Below are 20,705 nucleotides of genomic sequence, written 5' to 3' on the forward strand. Positions count from 1 at the left end.
AATAAAGGACTGTCAACAATCAATGAATTATTAAAGCATGCAGATCCGTCCGAAGACGTTTTCCTAGGTTGACTGTATATATTGTACATGTGTCTCCTTTGCCCAAGTATGGCACAAGACTACAAACACAAAGGTACTGAATATGCAGAAGTAAAGAAGATGCAGGGCAGGGCAACTGGTGCTAATTCTCAAGGCAACAGTTTAGAAGATGCAGCCATAATGATTGCCCTGCCCTCGGCTGCTCCAAATGTTCTGGGTCATGCAAACACCCTGTGATTCTTGGATTTAGTTTTAGGACTATTGTATAATTATAAAGGGCAAAGAGGTAGTACAAAGAACCCATTTCTTTAAGCACATGATCATACAAATTGAAGAGAGTTAACATGCTAAGAGTCTAGTCATGTGAAAACAATGACAGTGGCATAGTATACTTCAGGGCATCTTCAGTTTATCAGTCCATGCCTCTCATGCATACACCATTAATAAGAACAACCGCTACTGATTTGTCATATATTACAAAGTTCCAGATTTTGAGGGAGAGTGCTGTTACATCTGCAGCAAAAATGCCACCACCCATGCCTAAGAGGGAGAAATGAGCCAATTCAGAGGAAGCCCAAGGACTGCAGAAACACAAAGCAATGGGTAGAAAAATAATAATAAAGAAGCAGTTCTTCCCAAGCAAAACAGCCCCAGAGGGAATGAGTGAGATCAGTGCCCTAGAAGAAGAGATACCAGGGTAGAGAGATGAAACTAATTGCTCAAATCCTGAGTGTAATCATTCAACACGACATTTTGATATGCAGCCCACCTGAATATTTTAAATAGCTATATTTCCTCTCTCTTTTAAAGAAGCTCCCAAGGCAGCTAAAGAAATTATTTTAAAAGAATGAAATCATATGAACTTACAAAACAGTCTACAAAAGCCACTGAAAGGTTTAATTAACTTTTATAAAGGCCTGCTTACCACTGTACTTTCCGACCAATGAATATCTGAAGATAAAGGGTTTGAACGATCAGCAAGTAAATGCAGACTCCTTCCTGTGAGATACAGGTACTTGGCTTTGATATCAGGACAACCAGTACAAAGAGTCTGTAGGCTTGTTAGCTGAGCCAGAGCATTATGACCAATTGTGCGCCCAAGGGTTATCCAGGCCTGTTGTAATCCAGAAAATATAAAGTCAATGCTTTGGAAAGTGTACAAAATAGGCAATATGATGAGTGATAAATAATACAGTATCAATGCTTCAGTACACTAAATGTCCCGTCAAAGAAGTGGTAATTCAACCATTCTCTGGACCCTGAAGGTTGATACAAATACTGATTAAGTTGCCACATACTCTTTCAAGGCAATGTGCTTGAGTGGCTGGGCAAGCTTGAACACACACACAATAATAATAATAATAATAATAATAATAATAATAATAATAATAATAATAATAATAATAATAATAATAATAATAATAATAATAATAATAGAGGATCTGCTGCAATCAAATTTCATTCCTTGGTTTGATACTGAAACTGTTTTGTTCCATTCACCTATGCCAGTAGGACAGGGGGAGTACAACTCAGTTCTTTCAACTCACAAAGGAGTCTGATGCCACCAGCCAAGATATCCTTCTAAACTTAATATTTAGGATAGGAATTAATGATACCGTACTTAGTGGTTCCATTCGCATTGGAATTGCCATTTCCTGCAGACTGTTATGGCATTTTGCTGGGCTCTATTTTGTTCTCTTATGCTGTTTATTATCATTATGAAATCCCTGGGTGAAGTCATCTAGGAATTTGAAGTGAGTTGCCACCAGTACAGTATATTTCTCTTTTTAATCAAACTCAGGTGAAGCTGTGGAAATGCTGAAACAGTCTCAGTTTCACAAGGAATTCATTGTGGGCTAATAAATTGAAGTTCAATCCAGACAAAATGGAGGTCCTTGTGGTGATTATTTATTCTAAGATATGGCTTTCAGCCATTCCAGTGAACTTGAACTCCTACTGAAAGACTGAGGTTGTGCCTTCTATCAGCTAACGTTTGTGCACTAGCTGTGACCTCACTTGGATAGAGTTATCACTGACTGGTAATGTCTCACCTAGATTATCACAATATATTGTATGCATGTCCATCTTTGCAGACTCATTGCAAACCATGGGCAGCACAATACATAGCACCTAGATTAGTATTCAAATCACACACAGCTTAACTTATAGATACATTGATTGAAGTAGGCTGTGATGTTGGGGGAAAGGGTATCTCTACTCAAATATTGTGGATCTTCTCTTTCAACCTAAAACTTTCAGCAGGGTCTCCCAACTTCTGCATATCACTGGAAGTGTAGACTGAAGAAATTGCAAAAGAGAAGAGGGGTAGGAAAGCATATTTCTGGCAGCCTCACTGCACATGACTACATACAGGATCTGACCCATTAAACCTTTTCATAATAAGCACTTCACAGTATCTTGTTTCCAACTCTCCCACTTTCCATGAGAAAAGTAAGCCAAAGGGTTTCTTCTGAGTAACTAAATATCACACAAGCACAAACCTGTTCAATGGAAGCTGCGTCAGGGGTAAATCTCACAAAATCCTCAATAATTTGCTCAATTTGTTCGGCTCGGGCCTCCTTCTTTTTTCTCTCAACATTGGTAAGCATAAAAATATCCAAAATAATCTCTATGAGGCTCAGTTTCATGACAGCAAGTCTTCTCATCAATGGCATGCTAATATTTCTAGTCTGAAAATTTAAAAATAATGTAAATGGAAGCCACACCTTTAAAATCAAACTACATACTCTGGGCATCCAAGTGAAATGCTTCAAAGTTAGAGAATGGATATTGGAACAGGTGGAAAGGCCCACATGGAATCCTTCCAGCCAGTGACCTACTTCTCCTGCACATTGCTCTGCTCCATTAAAAATGGAGAAAGAACCAAAAGAACAACTAAAATGGAATGAGAAGGAGAAATCTCTATCAGTTTTCAGAGACACATTCATTTATTTTGTGAAATATGTTGGTATTCTTACGGGACTGTCACAACTGGGCGACAACCAGAACTAAGGAGCTACAATAATAGTACTGTAACTGCTGAAAGTGATATCTTGATGATTCTCCCCAGTCTCTGTTTTTTAGAACACTCACCAGAAGTGTGAAAGATTGTCAACCTTCCCACTGGATTGTGAACTCTCCTTGTATTTTGGACACTGCAAAAATACAGATATCACACTTACTTCATTAACTGGAAGCATGTTATTTGTATGTCGAAAAAGTTTTTCCATTTGTGTTACTGCTTCTTGAGCTAATCTGTATGCATCCATGTAACGGCTCTGCTTGTCTATAGTGTCTGTTGTGTGTTTAGCCAGAATCCTGTAAGAAAGGAACAGAGAATTTGCTGCAAAATGTATATTTTACATTGGGTGATGCGATGATCCTTTCAAAAAGTGGCAGTGGGGGAGGGAGGAAGATACTTCGAGAAACCCTTTTATCTTCTCTCCCGTGTACAGAAGAGGAATAACTGTCTCCTGCTGGAAGAGGCGGCCATTTTTGTAAGCCATTAAGCAAGCTAAAATAATATAAGTGTTTATTTATTTAGCGACATGTTTATACCATGTTTCATTTTAAAAATGTCAAAAGAGTTTAAATTATGAACAGGTACAATAGAATCAGTTGGTAAAAAGTAATAAAATAGCTATTTTTTAAAAAAATGTTTAATTTTTTAAATTTAATTTTTTAAAATTAAAACAATTAATGGAAAACTAGGGTAACAAACAACAATCAAGCAAATGGCAAGGACACTCACACACAAAATAGAAATAAATGAATAAATATAATATCAAACACCGAGAGCCTGCACAATCTCTATAGAAAGACCGTTCCACATGATTGTTGCAACAATCGAAAAAAAACCTTCGTCTGCATCACAACAAAATGAATCTCTCTGGGCTGTGGTATATTATTGCGTCTTCCACTCAGTGGATAAAGTTAAGGATATTCTGTACATGGTTTCTCAGATAACCTGGTCATGAAGTGTTCAGAGCCTGATAAGCTAAAAATAATACTACAAATCTGGCTTGATATCTGAATAGCAATTACCGGTAATTTAGAGCTTTCAGCATAGATGTTGTATGCATATTACAGAGCAGCCTAACTGCCATATTCTGTACTAGATGTAGCATCTGAACCAAGCTTAGGGTGGCTCTTTGTACGGTGTGTCACAACAGTTCAGTCTTAAAATTACCAATGCCTAGACCAAATGTGACCAGGCCACCTTGGCCAGAACGGTCAAAGCTGCCACACCAACTGAAGCTGTTAGTTAGTAATCTCACTCAAGGCATGTGAGCCTCTGTCTAATATTACTTCTGAATATAATTTTATTGACAAACGTTCATCTAGTTTTCCTTTCCTGATTCTGTATTCCAATTAGTTATGAACCCAATTTAGAATGCTGTTTTTGACTGCTATAGCCCTAAACCATTTGGGACCTTGATATTTATCAGGTCTGCTTACACCATAAAAATCTCCATAGTTCTGTTTTTTTAAACCAAGGTCCTCTTGCATGTCTCACTGCTATCACAATCAGATGCAGCTGGTGGGTACGCAGAACCCAGCCTTCTTGCTAGAAGCATAAAGGCTCTAGAATCACAATAACTCTGTTCTGAGGTAGATATTTGCTAAAGACAACATTGTTTAAACATTCTCTCCAGGGAGATACTATGGGATATTTACATGCTGTTATTAATGTTGCTATTTTAGCTTTCATTAATATCATTTACTATATTTTACTAGTTACTGTTTTGTGACTGTTTTACCTGGCTACCTTGAGGTTTAAATTTTACAATAGAATGACTATATAACATATCTTAAAAACTGGCTATTTAGAGATGTTGGGAGTCCAACAAAAGGATATTCTGAAAGTATCAAAATTAGACAAAGGAAAAATTGAGCAAAGTCTATTTTCATGAGAGTAGATGCTAGTTACTTTAACTTACAGCAAAGGTTATAAATAAAAAGGTTGGGGTTATGGACTCATCTGGGAGTCTGTTTAGCCAAAAAGTAGGAGAAAAATACTACAAACAGTGGGCTAAATACAAATGCAAACCAATTGAATCACCAAAATATACATGTTTTGATTTACAGTCTCCAATGATTCAGCTAGTATACTCTAGCTGGAATTAGTAACTGGCTTTAGGCCAAAGAAACTAGTCCCTTTCAACCTGGCATATTTGCATTGATATATTTAAGAAATACTGCGAGCTTACCTTTGAATGTCTGCACAGGCCATCAAAGCTTCAGTGCTGTAATCTATATATCCATAAGAAAGAAAGTCCTTCTCTATGTGAATTAATTTATCATATGGCTCCAGCAACATTGCTACTGAATTAGAAGAATTATGACCACGGATGAAATCTTTAGCAAAATCTATCTGAATATAGGCTTTCCTGTGGAGAAAATATATTAATAGTACATTTATTTATAAAAGATAATGTTCGCATGAAAATGTTAATATTTGCATTTGTCTATGAGAGGTGATAATTGCATTTTGGAAAAACAGGTGAAAGTTCTGCAATAGTTTATAAAATTACAGCACAGTCCTATGTGCATGTATGTAAAAGTAAACCAGATTGAGTTCAGCAATTATCTATCTAATCTAATCTATCTAATCTATCTAATCTATCTAATCTATCTAATCTATCTAATCTAATCTAATCTAATCTAATCTAATCTAATCTATCTATCTATCTATCTATCTGTATGTCTCACTGAATTCAGTCGGGCTTACTTCGGAGAAGTATAAGATAGGCCTGTAAATTATTTGAGGAAAAGAAACTCTAAACATTGTTTCAGTCTGTGATTACCTGGCTTCAAGACGTGCAATTATAAAACTCAGCTCAGTCTCTTTGTTAGGTCTTTCCATAAGTAATGGTCGCAAAATATTTATGTGTTTTTGCAGAAGATGGCAAGCCTGGACCCACAAAAAGACAGAGTTGTTTGAAATATTTTCATTCTTATACACAATATTATTAAAAAAAATTCAGAGTAATCCTATATAGTAAAAACTACAAGCAGCATTTTACAAAAGTTCATATGACTTCTTACTTAGAAGCAGATAAGGCTTAATTACATGTAACTATAAAATAAGAGCACTTACAAATAAAGGAACTGGGAGAAAGTGAGCAATATATTTGTAGAAGGCTTTTCCTTTCTACCCTTAAACTAGCAAAAGGATGCACAATACGCCATGTTGCTGAATGCTTAAATCTTTCTTTACCTCAGAATTTGGAATATTTTCATGGCGTTTGGCATATAGACACTTTTCCAAATGCTTTTTAAAGCTGGATAATTTCTGGCAAAACTGAAACACTTTGTGTATCAGTTCATAAATAACAACAAAAATCTGTCGTTGGTAGGAAAAATATATACAGATGGCCTAACCCTAGATCAAAATCCTAGTTATTATGGTTCTAAAAACAAAACTACATAATCCATCTTTACTATTGTATCCTTAGAGATAAATCATCAGATTACTTACCCTTTTGGACTTTCCTTCCCTGTCTTCCCCTAAAATTGCATCTGTAAGACACAAAGTGCTATTGCACCAAAACTTCTCATTTCCTCCTATCAATTGTGCATTTTCAAGCAGGGCTTTGGCCTGCCCGTGTTTTTTTTCCAAGTTAGCCAGCACAGCTAGAAGATAAAGGCACTGTGATATGGTACATGGATCATTCATTTCCTAAGGAAAAATATGATATTTTAATGTATATTTTAAAAAGAGTACTTTTCCATCTTTGCACTAACATTTAGACCTGAGACTTATTACTACATGATCAAAATACTCCTAATGTTAACCCCCATTTTTTTACAATAAAACAAACAAAACAATGAAGAACATACATCACAAAAACAGTCACAGAAATAAGGTTGGTCTTAATTATATTTAGTCAGCTTCTCCCTTACTCCACCTCTTCTCAGCTCCTTTTCTTGCCTCTTCTGCCACAAGATCTTAGAGTTGTTCTGCTGGCAATTCCATCAGATGGAGTGCAAAAGAAGGTTCAGCCAGAGCAAAGGCATTTCTGCTGGCATTAGGGATTTCTATCTGCAAAAGAGGCCCCTGCCTCTCCTGAGCCCCCTACCTCAGCTTTGGACTAGGATTCCACCATGTGTCTTGATCCAACCCATACTCAATTCCACATCAGTGATGACCAGTTCATTACCCTTTCAATTTAACAAACTGAGATGTACTAAATCTTCCCTAACCTTGGGAACTTGTACAGGGAATTATGTGGTCATTAAAAATATACTTACTATTATCATCCATTAAAAAAAAAGAGAAAAAACAGCACTTGATAATACAGCTATTCCTGTGCTTCACCAAGAAGGCACCTATAGTAAGTTCTCACAGGACAACGTAGAAATCCTCTTCACACAACTATGCCCACATAAGGCTGAAGACATCAACAACAGGAGCAATTTTTCAGAAACTTAAAATTTCCTACTACTGTCCCAAGACAGTCATTACTCCTGTTTAATTCCTTTAATCATTTAGAAGCCATAGAAGCTGTAGGATGGAAGAAGTCTTACACTGCTGAAAATGACTACCACTGGTAAATCATCCTGATGGCAGCAATTTTTAGTAATTAAAGGCTTCCTTTTCCTGTCTTACTGCTTCCATGGCTACCCAACAATGAAAGGGATTATATGGGAGCTGCGGGGAGCTTTGTGGAAGAAACAGGAAATAATTAATTTTTGATTTAAAAAAATTGGTTGCTTATGACATTGACAGAATTATGTGGGCATACCTGTGCAAACAGGATTTCAGACATTTTAATATAAAGGCTATCTAAATCACTACTGTACAACTGATGTGTAAATCCCTTCATAATATGGAATATTATTGTCACACCCTTACTTTATAAGAGACTGATGGAAGGAGAATGGAATAAATGCTGTTCAGGACCAGAAAAACAATATTCAAGGCCTGCTTGAAAGAATGAATGAGTGGGCAAAATCCTTTTAGTAAACATTATAACAGTGTAAATGGGATCTGTTAATGGAACAATTTAATTTCAATAAGTTGAAAGTCTTCCCCCTTCCAGGTTTTGAGGCTCCCCAGGGACCCTTTTTTGCCACAGGGAAGCCTTGTGGAGTTGGGATTCTTTAATAGTTAAAAAATCACTGCTTGGTTGCCACCAGTGGTCCCAATCCCAGCAGCAGTGACACAGCAGCGATTTTTGAGTATTGAAATCTCTTTCCCATCCCAAGGCTCCAAGAGGCTTTCCCAGGGCAAAAGGGAGCCTAGAACCTAAAAAGCGGGGGTGGGGTGGGATACGGGACCCTCGAGTCCAGCCTCTGTCAAGGAGGCCCAGTGGGGAATGAAACTCTCTGGCTCCCCAGCCAGAGACCTAAACCACTGAGCTATCCAGCAGAATCTTACAAATACGTGGTGACTCGCAAGACAAATGCCTCGCAGGAAAAAAAAACTTGCAAGACAAATGGTTTGGGCAATGGGGTTGATGACTCGCAAGAAAAGTGTTCCTGTGGCCGTGCTTCGCAAGATGAATTTTTTTTGGTTTTTTGTTCCTGCCTCATGTTTGCTGATTTTTAAATGTTTTTCTATGATGTTTAAAAAGTTAAAAGTTTTTTGATTGAAATTTTTGAAATCATCTGCACAATATGTATGGCTTTAAAGAGCACTTAATAAACCCTTTGTAAACCAAATTTGACTTTGTTCTGACTTTTTTTGCCCATAGGAACACATTAATTAGATTTCAATGCATTCCTATGGGAAAACGTGTTTTGCAAGACGAATTTTTCGCAAGACAACATTAACCGCATAACGAATTAAATTCATCGTGAGGCACCACTGTAGTTTAAATTAGATATTTCCAGTGCCTGATTTAGTATATATTGGTGTGATTTTACACAACTAAATTTTGGCTCAAGGGAAAAAAAGTAACTCCAAATTTGCACTCTTACACATGCTTAGGTGTAAGCTCTTCTAAAGTTAGTGGAATTTCCTTCTGACTTGACATGTACAGGACTGCTCTGCAAGATGAATATTGAAACCAAAATCTGAATAACTACTGGAAGGTTCATTAGTTTAAAATATCTGGCTGCAGAGCCAGACGTTTGAAGTTCGATTCCCCACTGCACCTCTTTTACAGGAGCTGGATTCAATGATCCATAGGGTCTCTTCCAGCTCTGCATTTCTAAGGTGATGATGAGAAATTTTTCAAAAGAGGAAAACCCGAAAGCCAGAATGTATAGCACAGATTTTTTTCCCTCTTGTGCTTTACATGTTCAATAAACATCTGACACTCCAGGGGCACTGGAATCTGTCCATTAAAGCAGAGGCTGCCTCTTTATACACAGAATGGGAAATTAAGTCATGCCAGAATATGTGTGTGTGTGTGTGTGTGTGTGTGTGTTTCTGAATAAGTTACCTGAGCTGCTTGGTGTGCTTCTGAAAGCAGTAGTCTTGCTGGTTGATATAAATTCAGTTGGAGTAAGACCTCAGCCTTGTCTATCCAGAGGTAGGGGAATGAGAGTCCACTTAATTCTTTTTCAGTGATAGGATTTAGTTCCAAAATCTGTAAAAGATTCAGACTTGCCATTATTCTTCCTTTTAGGAAAAAAAAACATTTTGTAAGTATTGCAAATCTTGCTAATTAGAATATAATGACTAAGCATAAGACAGCAAAAAATAAAATAGGAGAGATAGAATCACGGGATGCTTGGAGATCACAATTAATTTAATATACAGGATGCCATTCATTTCTTTCTAAAAGCCATCAAGCAATTAAAGGTAGCCTAGTTACTGTATTATATATTCCAAATAAATGCAAATTACCTTATCTTTTGCAGATAATTTTTGTGTATTTTGATCAACATCACCTGGTTTTGGACTGTCAAGTAACTTATTTTCCTTTTGATTATCTTTTAAGGCATTCTCCTTTTTAAATGCAATCTCTTGTCTAAATCTAAACCAGGAAAGAAGCAATGGGAAAGATCAGCATGTTATAAATACCTTGGCATAGTTTTTCATTCTTCAGGATCCTGGCTTACTCATGTAAACCACGAAGCAATAAGTGCCCAGAAAAATACGGGGCAATAACAAGATTTTTTCATACTGTTGGGGGTAAACATGTACCATCGGTAATACAAGTTTTTAAGGCCAGGATTATTTCACAAATGCTTTATGGTTCTCAACTATTAATTTACACTAATCTACAACCTCTGGAGATTGTTCAGACCAAATTTGCGAGAGCCATTCTTGGAGTTCCACCTTGTACTTCCAATGTGGCTCTTCGCTTAGAGGTTGGGTTAATATCTATTAAAGCACGGGCTAAAGTCCTTATGCTGAAATACTGGCTTAAACTGATTTTTTTCATTAGAAGGCTTGGCCCTACTGATCCTACTAGATTCCTTTCAGTCGGAGTGGAAGAAGCATATATCTGAAGAGATATCAAAAATTGGCTTTTCCCTCTGTATACTTATAGCAATGGGTCTCACGGATGTCATCAAAGCGCTGAAGTTAAGGGTATGGGACATTGAACTACAGGACCATGTTGGCCAGTTAGGGAATTATAGCTTCCTTAAGAAATCTGCTTTTATCACCTCCTTGTATTTAGCCAGCACTATGCCATCTAAAGTCATAAGGGCTTTTACGCTAACTAGGCTCAATATATTTCCTTCTAAGCTTTTGGAGGGAAGATTTTGAGGTTTGCCTGTATCAGATTGTCTCTACCCTTGTAACAGTGATAAAGTTGAATCAGTTGGTCATGTTCTGCTTTTCCGTACTTGTTATCGGGATCTTCGTATGGAGCTTTTATCACCTATTATCTGTAAATCTCCTGGGAGATAAGAGGAGGATTATGTGCAGTGGCTACTCTCTGACAATACCCCTTATATTACAAGACAAGTGACCAAATTCTGTGCTGCAGCAATGGTTATTCATAAACAGATGTTTAGGTAGGTGATTTTAGATGGATAATATAATGTTTTTAATATAACACTGCCTGAGGTTTTACCTATATTAAGTATATATGATGTTATTAATTGGAAAGAAGGGGTTGTTTTATCATGTTTTAATGGAATTTTATTACCCTGCCCGACTTTACGAAACAATAATTATATGTATCTATTTTATATTGATTTGGTTTTACTGGTCTTTGTAATAAAGTATACTACTACAATGGGAAAGATTAGTCTCTTTTATAGCAAATATTAAGGTCATGAGCTAACAGACAAAAATGTTTATGATAATCATTTTAGTGTTCATGAAACATCCTTTCAGTCCAGCTATATCAGCGCAATTTAAATACTGTGATGCCCTTATAAACAACTATCACTCTTCAAAGAGCACTGTGTAATTATAAAGCTTATCACCACAATTCAGCTTGCAACACTACAAATTAGAACCATGGAGAGAACTAGGTTGTATACTTTTCAGTTCCCCATTCTGACACAACAGTCTAGGATACATAAAAGTAACACAGTCATCTAATAAAAGTTAAAATTCTGCCATTCTAGGGTGGGGTGGCTGGATTCATCACCTCTTACTTTCTTTCCCTGACTAAGAGTGTACAAAATGGCTGTATGATAATAGTTCTGGTGGCTCCCCATCTATTGCTTTAGACTGTGGCATACAGTTATAAGGGATGTTTGTAAAACACTTACAGAATGATATAGGTTAATATAAAATACCATACCTCCCTTGTTCTATTTCATTAATGAATACTCCACCCACTGCCTTCTCATGATAAGACGATGCTGGACACAATTTTAGATCTAAGCAAGTACTGGAGAGTCTGTGAAAACAAATGACATAATCTGTTATTACTCTCAATCATCCTAATCACCTATTTAATTGCAAAAAATGCAAGAAGACTGAACAGAAAGGGTAGTTTCATTCATTGAAGAATGGCCCAAGCCCATTCGAAAATGAAACTGATTTCATTCAATGTGTATTCTAGAAATATGTGGCTAGAAAAGTGTCTGTAATGAAAACCAGGGGATGCCAAAATGTCCGTCACAACTGAAGTTAGTTTAGCAAGGATATGAAAGAAAATTAAAAAGTTTCATAGTAATCACAATAATAAAAAAAAAATGTTTCTAAGCAATCAATACTAACCGGAGATGGTAGAGATCAGATAGACTTCTGCTTTCTACAACATCATGAGCAATGATCTCAGCCAGATGAAGAACTGGAAGAGTCAAGTGCGTACACAAAAGAGCCTGTAGTTCCTTAACTAAAAGGTCTAGGTAATATAAGGTTCGTGTCTAAAAATGAAAAGAAGAGTAGATGGAAGACAGGTTCACAGTACCTCTGTCCCAATTCCTTACTCCCCACTCCCTTCAGAAGGCTTTCTGAAGCAATATATCCCCACCTAATACTCATGCTTTGGGATTTGATGAGACCCAGAGAAGGTTTCTGCTCACACATCTTCTTTACCCTCCCTATCCCTCAAATCCCTCTACACACTTCTATCTTTCCCCCACTTTCCTTATCTGAAATCAGTGGTGGTGCAGGGTTAATATAAAAGTGGTAGGCAAAGAAGAGAGAAGTTTCTCTTTTCTTTTTCTGATGTCCTGTCACACTAGCTAATGCACATGATGGTCCAGGGATTACAAAAACCTTAGTTCCTACCATTGCTGCACAATCTGGCTGAAAGCATACTGGGGCAGCAGGAAAAATTCCCCTTGACTTTACTGCTTCACAGTCACCACAGATTTAAGGCAATTATAGCAAGAGAAATGATTTCTATAGTATGCTCAGTCTGACTTGTTTCGTTTCTATCAGTTTTCCAGGAAAACTGAAGAATTCTGGAGCCTCTCAAAGGCAGGTATCACTCGGAGATATCATCTATTTCCTGCCAGAATGTTTTGCCACAGCAAATCTTTCTGTTCATACTCCAACAAGTTCCGCAAATTCACACAAACCCAAGAAAGCTCAGGATCAAATTAGGTAATACATTTATCATATTTTCTTGCCAAGGCACTCTTCCCAGCGGTCAAACTGGTTGACCAACTGCATTTGAATGGAAGGTAAAAACAAGCTTCATTTGAAAGCCTGGCTGCTGAATTCTTGTATCTGAGGAAGGGATTGTGCATCTCTCTGACATTCAGGTCTGACCCTTTGACAGAACAATTGGCTTCCTGAATGTCCTTTTTTAATGTTACTCACGGGTGCTAGAATGGTCTCTCTGTTCACAGCACAGCCACTTGAGTCGTGTTTGAAGGCCTCTCTGATTTCATCAGGACATTCATAGTTTGCCCATTCCTCCACACTTGCAGGTAAGGCATCAGCAGGGGCTTTTCGTTTAGATTTGTCTTTAATAACTGACTGCACCTGGAAATAAGGTTTCTATTTGAAGGAAGCTTATTTTTTCCCCATTATGCTAAACAAACTGGAATATCATATTTAAAGACAACGTACCTGTCTGACGTCTTTTGAGGATTTATCCTTTTTAGGAGGAGTTGTTGGTGACCTCTGGTTGCCAGTGGGATTAAGAAAAAGAAAAGCTATTGTGATGTTTTAATTTTGTTGTGGAAATAAGTAATTAAATTGGGATGTATTTGTGTGGGTTCAAAAATATCATAGTAGGACTGGGAATCCTGTGAGCCTTCAGATATATTTTAATACAGCTCTCTCTCCCCCCCCCCCCCCGCGTCTTGGTTGGTTGGGAGCAATGGGAGTTGAAATCATCTCTTCAGGACCAAATAGCCATCTCATTCCTCTACACTTGCGAGTAAGGATCGCTGGGTCCTTTCCATTAAGACTTTCCTTTAGTCACTAATTATACATGAAAATGAGACTCTTATTTTAAGGAATCACATTTTTCATTTACATCCAATCAAAACACGATATTAAGAGAAAAATATACCTGTTTGCCCTCTTTTGAAGATTTATCTTTTTTAGGAGGTGTTGTTGGTGACCTCTGACTACCTGGAGGCTTGAGGAAATAAAAAAAAAGGAAAAACAATTGTAATGGCATGTTTTTACTGCAAAGCAGAACAGAATCCCATTTTCATTTACATCCAATCAAAACACTGTATTAAGAGAAAATTATACCTGTTTGCCCTCTTTTGAGGATTTATCTTTTTTAGGAGGTGTTGTTGGTGACCTCTGACTACCTGCAGGCTTGAGGAAATAATAAAAAAAGGAAAAACAATTGTAATGGCATGTTTTTACTGCAAAGCAGAACAGTGCGAAATGTAATACTCTGTATTATCCCATCTACGTGTGATACTAAATTACTTGTCCACTGGTTTTGAAACCTCAGATCACTGAGGAAGATGGAATGCACATTCGTGCTTGTGATAACATAAATAGTTTCCATAATGTATTAACAGAAGAAATGTACAAGTGTAGGTCATTTATCTGAAGAAAATTTAAGCTTTTACTATTTTAACATAAGGGAGTATCTTACTTGTTTTACATCTTTTTTCCCCTTTGTTTTGGAAGTAGACATCTGAGATGGTGAAACTCTGGTCAGTGCTTTCAAAGCAGATCCTGCTGATGTCAGTGACATCTGGGGAAAAATAATGACATTTATTTTAGCATCTACAAGCGATACATGCTAGATTATTTATAGGAGACAGAAGTAATCTCTCTTACTTTTACAAACAGCACAGTTTCAAAAATACAGTTTAGCTCTCCAGTTACCTTACAGCAGCCTACAGAAGGAAAGATTTCTGTTCCTGGTACCTAGTGCAGCGACTTCTTGAATAAAGTGGAATGGGACAAAATAAAGGAATACTGCAGGAAGGAGGAGAGAGAGCACATGCTCTTTCTGTGGACTTTTTTTTAAATTTAATGCACCTTAACACCTATGATTGACTTGAGATAGACTTTTCTCCCCACTGTTTCCCACCTTCACAATAAACACTGAATATCACATTGTTCAGGAGCATCACCCAGAGAAACTTTTCAGATAATGGAGGTCACTCTCCTGCAGGAAGGGGACACCTTCCTTTTTTGAACTTTCTTAAGTTAATTAATTTTAGGATACAAGTCACTGTAATTGCCAATCTGCAATCCTTCAAACAAATGACATGTATCAGTTATTTTCATTAACTATATGTGTCATTCTGCACCCTATACCATGTATTTTCCTCATTAACCAAAATCAATTACTCCAGTAATCTTAGCAATTTTAACAAATGATTTTATTGTTTTAGTGTTGTTTAGGGAGATTAATTCCTTTATTTTATTGTATTCTATGGGGTTTAATATGTAGTATCCGTAAACCACTTTGGAATTTTTGGAATGAAAAGTTGCACAGTAATACCAGAGTTGATTATGCAAACCAGTGGAAAGAAGCCTGAACACTACAAAAGAGTGCTATTTATTGTACAATAATCTATTGATTTTTATTTTGAAATTGTCACAAATAATAGTGGTAATGTATTAGCCACCATTAGCAGCAAAATGCCAACAGTCAGTGCTTCAGAACAGTTTCAATTCCACCATATATTTTTGCTCTAGAACAATTACAAATAAAAATGGGGGTTCATGCCCTAAAACCAGTCATCAGAGCACTGCATATAGAAAGCCCAGATACATTTACAGAACCTGGTCATACTGCTAACTAGAATAATGTGAGGATGTCTATAACCATTGGCTAGATCAGTGGTTCCTGACCTTGGGTAACCCAGGTGTTCTTGGACTGCAACTTCCAGAAATTTTGGCCAGGACAGCTGGTGGTGAAAGCTTCTGGAAATTGCAGTCCAGGAACACTTTGGTTACTCAATTGTCTTGATATGTAATACGTATATGGAATACTACTTTAGGTGTCTCTTAATAGAAAGATTTCTGGGTTTGGATTTTATTTTATTTTATTACATTTCCAGCATTTTAATTTTTTTCTCCAAAAGCTGGCAAGGCAACAAATTTAAGATGTCCTATTCTATCTTAAATTATTAAATGTAACCCATAAAATCATTACTCAATAAAGGGAAATTTCTTGATTAACTAAAAAAGCAACTGTGTGTTGTGTTATAATCAAGTTGGTACTGACTTAAAGCAACTTACATAGAGCTTCCAAGTTAAGTGAGATATTTGTGTGATGCTGATAATGTTTTGATAATGTTTTGCATTAAAACTATCACAGTGTTTTTAGTATAAACAATTCTGATGCTGCAGACATAGCTGGACTTATAAAGATTATTAGAGAAGCTTAGCAACAAAGGAGTTTATTTTGATTTAAATTCTAATATTTAAGGGATTTACTTACACCTCACTAGTTTAAGACAGTTTGAGGGATTATATAAATATGATCATTTCTTTAGTTCTATCACATACTTCAGTTCAAAATAGAAGTACTATGCATAGCTCTCTATACATGGAGCGTGATTGTGTCTGAACAGTCAGATGCTGTATAGCTTTTGGAGCAGAATTCATATTCATGTACACCAAGGGCAGTGTAATAATCTTTGTTTTCATATGATCTATGGAATTACTGATATGAATGATAGCTATTTAATGAACAGTTAGTAGAATGATACAGTGACACAGTACATCTAGTATGTCCAACCAGCTGATAAACACATTCATCTTCTTACCTGCCATATGTGCATCACAAAAGCATATGCCATCAAACAGTGCTGCTCATGAGAAGGAGAACCGTGGCCAGAAATGACTGCCATTATAGTATGAGCTCTGCATAAAGCTTCCAACTGTTTGATACTCCTTAAGTCTCTGACTGTAATTTGGTCTCTTGACTCTACGATCAGAAATAAAAATAAATCAATACATAAATAAAAGGTTAAAATTAAAAAAAATATTTCTGTCAATGTCACTGAAAATGGCAATCTGCAGAATAGTGAAGTATTGAAACATGAAGTTTTTGTAATATGAAACATGATATTAAGTTTTTGTAATATGAAGTAATATTTTTGTTCTGTTCTCATTCTGTATGGCATTTGTTCTGTACATCTATCTTTGGGAAGGAGGAGGAGAAACAACTGATATTGCTTTTGTCTACTATTCTTCATATTAACAAGCAACAACCATGTTACAATAAAAGCACAACACAGCATATTCTAAAATTTTATATAAATACATATTGTTTGTAAAAGAACTAAAATATAAAAGGTCTGTTAAGAAAGATATTAAAGAAGTTCTAAAATATACTAGTTCCACAAAATTAAAAGAATTTTCTAGAAATAAGCATTAAAACAATTGTCTTAAAGACCATTTTTGGAACTATTTAAACTTTTACCTTCTTCATCAGGACTTTTCCGGATAGGTCTGAGGTATAGCAATATATGTATTGCCCATTCCAGGTGTTTAATAGCTTCACTTAGAGGAAACTGGTTGCAATACAGCCATTCAGCAAACCCTAACAGATTATCAACTTTCTTTAATTCAAATTCTTTTTCCTGTACAAAAATAATGATGCATTATTAGGATAGTAGCTCTCAATAAAGATTTTTCAGTCCTTAAGAGCAGAGAACCTTGCTTAAATATACCAGCATGGAATGAGTGAAGTCAGACTCTTATATTATGTGCCATCAAGTCAGAAGTGACTGATAGTAACCCTAATAGGACTTTCAAAGTAAGCAAGATATTTAAGGAGTGGTTTTACCTCTTCCACTGAGCTTCCATGGCTGAGCAAGGATTTGAACCCAGAACTTCTGAGTCCTAGTCCATCACTCTATCCACTATACCACACTGAGTACCAAATTAAATCAAAGCCAAACTTGATCAGGTCATCGAACAACAAATAGAGCCCATTATTTAGATAAAATTTCAAACATTTACTTTTCTCATCGCTTAAAATTCCGGAAAATACTGAAATTAAAACAATGTAAGTTACAGTATGAAAGGAATGCTTTAACGAGAAGGAGAGAAATCACTGCAAAACGTCTGAGTACGACAAATGCCAGGAACGATGTAGGTATACTTAAATTGGCATATTAGAGTACACATTTTTCTATTCTGATATATTCAAAATATAAACAGTTTACTGAAAGGACACAGAATTAAAATAAAGGGAAGTTGTTTATTATCACACTCAATCTTTTCAAACTTGAAAAATGCATTTTAACATGCAATTTCAAATTAGTTAACTAGCCTTTAGAATCAGATACTCCAACAGCGTCTTGAAGAGGTTTAACTAAAATTAAGAAATCAGTAGCCATCTAAGAAACTTGAAGGTAATGTACCATGCAGCCCTATGGTCTTGAGAAAGACAGGGTAGAGTCCATACAATATTGAGGACAGAGATGCTTACAGTACAAGTGATGATGGAAGTTTTTCCCAGTTGTAGTGGTATAAATTTCTCCTACAGTTCCCCCACCTGTGCTATGATGGCAGAGGGGGAAGGAATGAGCTGTTCCATGTATGCTTTGGGGAAGTAATGGATTCTTAAGACTACATAAACCTATATAATACCCAACAAGTCCAAAATGTACAATTAATCCCTCCCCACTGATATCAATGGGAGAAGAAACAAGAAAGGAATATCTAAATGGAGAAGGACAGAGGTAAAAATTCAACCTATACAACTAATAGCATTCTGTGCTGGCTGGCACAGCAAAGGAAATGAAATGATGGATGCTCTCGAGTGAATTCTTATTGGTTACTGAGGTATGTTTTAAAATATGAGGTTTTACACTAATAAAATGTAGTGATTTACACTACTGTTAAGAAATAGTTAGATACAGACCTGTAAAATATCAATCGCATTTTGGTAACAGGATAACTGTCCCACAAGATCTGGCGACACAGATGCTAGACGATGCCACATATGCGACAAGCAGTCCTCACTTTCATCTTTGAATTTCTGTATTTCCATGATATAGTTACGTCCAAGTCTTGCCTTCACCATTACCATATGTTTAAAAATAGGGCTGTGTGAAAGAATTTTACATTGTCAATGTTCATGAGTAAAAACCTACTTAGTCATTAATGATGTGTGGAGATCCCACACAAATTGAGGGGAGCACGCTAGCCCAGCCTTCCATTGTTGCATTGAACGTGGAAACATAACAGTCTGAACAAAGGGTTACATCAGGTAGTCTCCCCATGTGAAGTAGCACACTGATTCTGGGAGGTTCTGGCTCACGTGGAGAGGCTACCCAGATACAACACTCTTGCATACTTTAGACAGTCACACATTTCTGTTCAGAAAAGAACAGTGGAAGAATATGGAGCTATCATGTTCTCATCAATATGTCTGGGCTCCATACACTTTCCTAATAAATGGATAGGACTTAAATTAAAGTGGATCTTTGACATTTCTTTTATTAAATAAAATGCTATAGAAGTCACCATTTTTGTATTATAGGGACATCTATCCTCATGACAGACAGTAAACCATCCTGTCCACTAATTTTATTGTGCACATTTGCAAAGCAATAGAATATACAGTATTACTTAGTTTTAGAACTGCACAGATTGAAAACCCTTCAAACTGGGTCAGATGGGCAGAAGAGGGGCAATTTTTGCAATTTTCCTTTTTCCCTGTAACTCCATAAGCCCTTAAAAGTTTGCCCAGAAGAGCTGGATCAGTCTCCAGAACAGTACACAAGACAATGATGAGAACTTCAGAGGGGAAGAAAAATCAATGAAAATAATAATCCAGCCTTCTTTCTCCATTAGGGAGGCTCCACAAGATTTGGTTTTGTCTGCCAATGGAAGACAATGGAGGATCAATATTGGATCTACCCAATGTGTCTTCCAAGATAATATTCTAGCACAGTGTTTTATAATCCGAATTTCTATTTTTACATAGAAAATTCTAAAAAGTGAACACCAACTTTAATTAGAAATTTGGGACATGCTAAATACAGAAGTGGCAGAGAAATGGAAGAGAATATACCAAAAAAACTGTTATTAATGCTTAGTTCTGTTATTAATGCTTAGTTCTGTTATTAATGCTGAGAGTTACTGAGCGACTGGTTTACCTATGCGTAGCAAGGTTGTGATCCTAATAGTACCCTATCCCCTGTCACAAAATACCAGAAGCTATATTCTAAACTTGTAAGCCACAACCAAGAAGATAAAATTATAAGAGTATCAGTCCTGGAGCTCATGTATACAAGTAATGTAAATGACAAAGACCCAGTCCCACACACATATAAGTGCCTGATGGACTCAGATAACTTTGCTGAACTCAGATTTATTTTGATGAGATATGTGTAGAATTGTGCTGGAATTCTCTCATTTGTTCCCTTTAACTCTCCCAACACACACACATTCAAGTGGAAGGGGCCTATAAAGCCACTGAGTCCAATCCCTGATCAATGCAAGAATCCAAATCAAAGCAGGTCTGACAGATGGTTGTCCAATTTTCTCTTAAAATCCTCCAGCGTTGGAGTGTTCACTACTTCCTGAGTTAATGATTTCACTGTCGTACTGCTCTAACAGTTGAGAAGTTTTTCCTGTTATTCAGCCTAAATCTGACTTCTTGCAGCTTGAGCTCATTATTAAGTGCCCTGCACTCTGGGATAATCAAGAACAGTTTCTAACCCTACCTTTCAAGTATTTGAAAAGTGCTATCATATCTCCCATAGTCTTCTTTTCTCAAGGCTAAAGCTGCCCAGTTTTTTCAGTCCTTCCTCATAGGGCTTGGTTTCCAGCCCCCTAATCAACCTTGTTGTCCTCCTCTGAACTTGTTTCAGTTTGTTGACATCCCTCTTAGTGTGGTGCCCTGAACTGGACATAGTACTCTAGATAAGGCCTAACCAGTGCTGAATGTATATTGGCA

The 20,705-nt window shown here is 36.6% G+C and overlaps 1 protein-coding gene across 1 annotated transcript in view; it reads right to left on the reverse strand.

Moving 5' to 3' along the window:
• CFAP46 (cilia and flagella associated protein 46) overlaps positions 1 to 20,705 on the reverse strand; it is a 108,976-nt gene that overhangs the window by 29,518 nt on the left and 58,753 nt on the right. The window contains exons 28-45 of the mRNA XM_072995373.2: positions 18,663 to 18,846; positions 17,214 to 17,373; positions 16,555 to 16,715; positions 14,421 to 14,522; positions 14,063 to 14,131; positions 13,875 to 13,943; positions 13,427 to 13,480; positions 13,175 to 13,339; positions 12,122 to 12,270; positions 11,700 to 11,798; positions 9,839 to 9,968; positions 9,432 to 9,578; positions 6,521 to 6,721; positions 5,847 to 5,953; positions 5,250 to 5,429; positions 3,222 to 3,357; positions 2,541 to 2,729; positions 965 to 1,153 (exon numbers count right to left, since the gene is read on the reverse strand). Of these exons, the coding sequence (XP_072851474.2) occupies positions 965 to 1,153; positions 2,541 to 2,729; positions 3,222 to 3,357; positions 5,250 to 5,429; positions 5,847 to 5,953; positions 6,521 to 6,721; positions 9,432 to 9,578; positions 9,839 to 9,968; positions 11,700 to 11,798; positions 12,122 to 12,270; positions 13,175 to 13,339; positions 13,427 to 13,480; positions 13,875 to 13,943; positions 14,063 to 14,131; positions 14,421 to 14,522; positions 16,555 to 16,715; positions 17,214 to 17,373; positions 18,663 to 18,846 (2,491 nt within the window). The remainder of the gene's footprint in view (positions 1 to 964; positions 1,154 to 2,540; positions 2,730 to 3,221; positions 3,358 to 5,249; positions 5,430 to 5,846; positions 5,954 to 6,520; positions 6,722 to 9,431; positions 9,579 to 9,838; positions 9,969 to 11,699; positions 11,799 to 12,121; positions 12,271 to 13,174; positions 13,340 to 13,426; positions 13,481 to 13,874; positions 13,944 to 14,062; positions 14,132 to 14,420; positions 14,523 to 16,554; positions 16,716 to 17,213; positions 17,374 to 18,662; positions 18,847 to 20,705) is intronic.

The sequence above is a fragment of the Pogona vitticeps genome, chromosome 3 (genome assembly GCF_051106095.1).
Source record: "Pogona vitticeps strain Pit_001003342236 chromosome 3, PviZW2.1, whole genome shotgun sequence".
In the NCBI taxonomy this organism is placed as follows: domain Eukaryota; kingdom Metazoa; phylum Chordata; class Lepidosauria; order Squamata; family Agamidae; genus Pogona; species Pogona vitticeps.